The sequence below is a fragment of the Diaphorina citri genome, unplaced genomic scaffold (assembly GCF_000475195.1).
Source record: "Diaphorina citri unplaced genomic scaffold, Diaci psyllid genome assembly version 1.1 scaffold7062, whole genome shotgun sequence".
Classification (NCBI taxonomy): Eukaryota; Metazoa; Arthropoda; class Insecta; order Hemiptera; family Psyllidae; genus Diaphorina; species Diaphorina citri.
In genome coordinates, this window is record NW_007384438.1 from 1 (window position 1) to 1,945 (window position 1,945).

Consider the following 1,945-nt stretch of genomic DNA (forward strand, 5'->3'; position numbering starts at 1 on the left):
TCTTGTTTGATTGGTTGACAGGTATGGAACCCTCATGTACATAGCATCTCAAGTAGCATCAGCAATGAAATATTTAGAATCTAAGAATGTCGTTCACAAGGATTTAGCGGCGAGGTAAGGCAAACACTTTGCCTATAATAAAGGTAACAGATAATATGTGCCTCTAATGCAGATTAATACAGATAATATGTGCCTATAATACAGGTAATATTGTTAATTAACTCAGTGAAAACCAGTTAGCAGTACAAGCGATTGATCTACGTACATATGTAAATCTAAAATGCCAACTTTAATAGTTCGTTCCCTTTAATGACCTTAAATGTCAGAATAAAATTACATACCCTGATCTTGCAAATATGTGTAACAAATTATTTGCATCGGGCACATGTTAGAGATCTATAACTTCTATAAAGTACCTAATAAGTTACATCCCGATTTCATTATAGTAAAAAAATACCTAATAATAAGTTACACACTATGATCTAGATTTCTAGATTATCTAGAAAACTGACCATTTGTCATAGTTTAACATGTGACCACAACTTGGAACTTGGTGCAAAATAGCCAGGACCCTCCTGTTCACCCTGTAACAACAGAACAGAAAATGTTTTTCAAGGGTCCTCAAAAATCTGACCTCTCCAATTCAAAATGACCACTAAAAAGGCGCTCTATTACTACAGGGTGACCTCTAATATTTGAGACTTTCTTCGGTTTCAGGAATTGTCTCATCAACGAGGACTACATCGTCAAAGTGGGAGACATCGCCATGTGCAACCCTGTATATAGTAAAGACTATAATGAAATCGGGAGCCGACCCCCCGCCCCCATCCGATGGCTACCCTGGGAGAGTATCCTACTGGTGAGTGCACCCTGTAAAGGAATTTAAATTAAAATCGATTTGAATCATTTTTAGTCGTTGGATAGAGGCAGCTATAAGAACGGTAGTATTACTACCCAAAATCGAAGAGAGGAGGAGGACAGGATAAGAGGAAGCCAGCCGTTCCGAGAACGAACCTTATCTGTTGAGGATAAAGTTCGCCCGGGCGGAAATAGAACGTGCTACCTAGCGCTTACAAAGTAGGCGCAGCACCTTCCAAGTAAATTGTTTAAGTGCTAGGCTATGCAAAGATTGCAAGAAGGAATAATACTTTCAGCACATACTACATAGGTAATGTAGTAATGAGAAGTGTTATAAAAACTTCCCTTGAATTCCCTTTTTTGAAATTCCCTTTTGATTATTTTCCCTCAGGATCGGTACACTTGTCAGAGCAAGTGTGTGGTCGTTTGCCGTCACCCTGTGGGGAAATCCTCAAGTCTGTGTCGAGGACAAGCCGTTTCCACACTTGACCAATGAACAGGTCATCCAGAACGCGGAACACATGTACTATGGTGGCGAGCTTCAGGTATGTACCTATTGTTCTTTAGGCCATATAGGTACCGTTATATTCCAGACTCCTTCATGGACATACATTAGGTACGTACAATTTTGGCGAAATTCGATTTGAGATTCTGGAAACTGGAAGGACGATGGCGAAATGCCGATGAGCGATTGTCAAGTATGCTTGATTTCTCCTCGGTAAGCAGCTAGGAACTTGGCTAGCGGCACCATCTGATGTCTACTTAAAAGCTCTCCCCATTGTTAAAAAGACAAAATAACTTGATTTTGTTTAGCCCTTTGTGTTAGTGGCAGCGACAATAGTACCATACGGTAAGGTCGACCACTTCGACCTGACTATAAAGGTGAGTCACACATAGAAGACGGCGATGGCATCATGAGTGTCTGACTGATCGTCCACACTGCCTCAGACAATAATAGTTCCGAGCTTCATCGTTCACGTGTTGGTTGACTATGTTGATCCGAAGTTCTTGTCAGTTAATCGCCATTATTGCAATTTTTAATGCAATTTTTCTCTGTCTATCTGCCCAGCAACGCTTAGCCAGCCGC

At 40.8% G+C, this 1,945-nt stretch overlaps 1 protein-coding gene across 1 annotated transcript; it reads left to right on the forward strand.

Annotated features, from left to right (window-relative positions):
- The first annotated feature begins 20 nt into the window (after positions 1–20).
- On the forward strand, positions 21–1,354 carry LOC103522145 (high affinity nerve growth factor receptor-like). Its single transcript, XM_008487248.2, has 3 exons — positions 21–114; positions 718–859; positions 1,250–1,354. The coding sequence occupies exons 1-3, from the start codon at positions 35–37 to the stop codon at positions 1,352–1,354; spliced, it is 327 nt and encodes a 108-aa protein (XP_008485470.1). The 5' UTR covers positions 21–34.
- The last annotated feature ends 591 nt before the right edge of the window (positions 1,355–1,945 follow it).

What these genes read in the sequence shown, in the direction of transcription:
- LOC103522145 (XM_008487248.2), top strand. Translation starts at nt 35, where the DNA reads ATGTACATAGCATCTCAAGTAGCATCAGCAATGAAATATTTAGAATCT. An exon ending in CACAAGGATTTAGCGGCGAG is followed by an intron (nt 115 to 717) that starts GTAAGGCAAACA and finishes CTTCGGTTTCAG; the next exon opens with GAATTGTCTCATCAACGAGG. An exon ending in CCTGGGAGAGTATCCTACTG is followed by an intron (nt 860 to 1,249) that starts GTGAGTGCACCC and finishes ATTTTCCCTCAG; the next exon opens with GATCGGTACACTTGTCAGAG.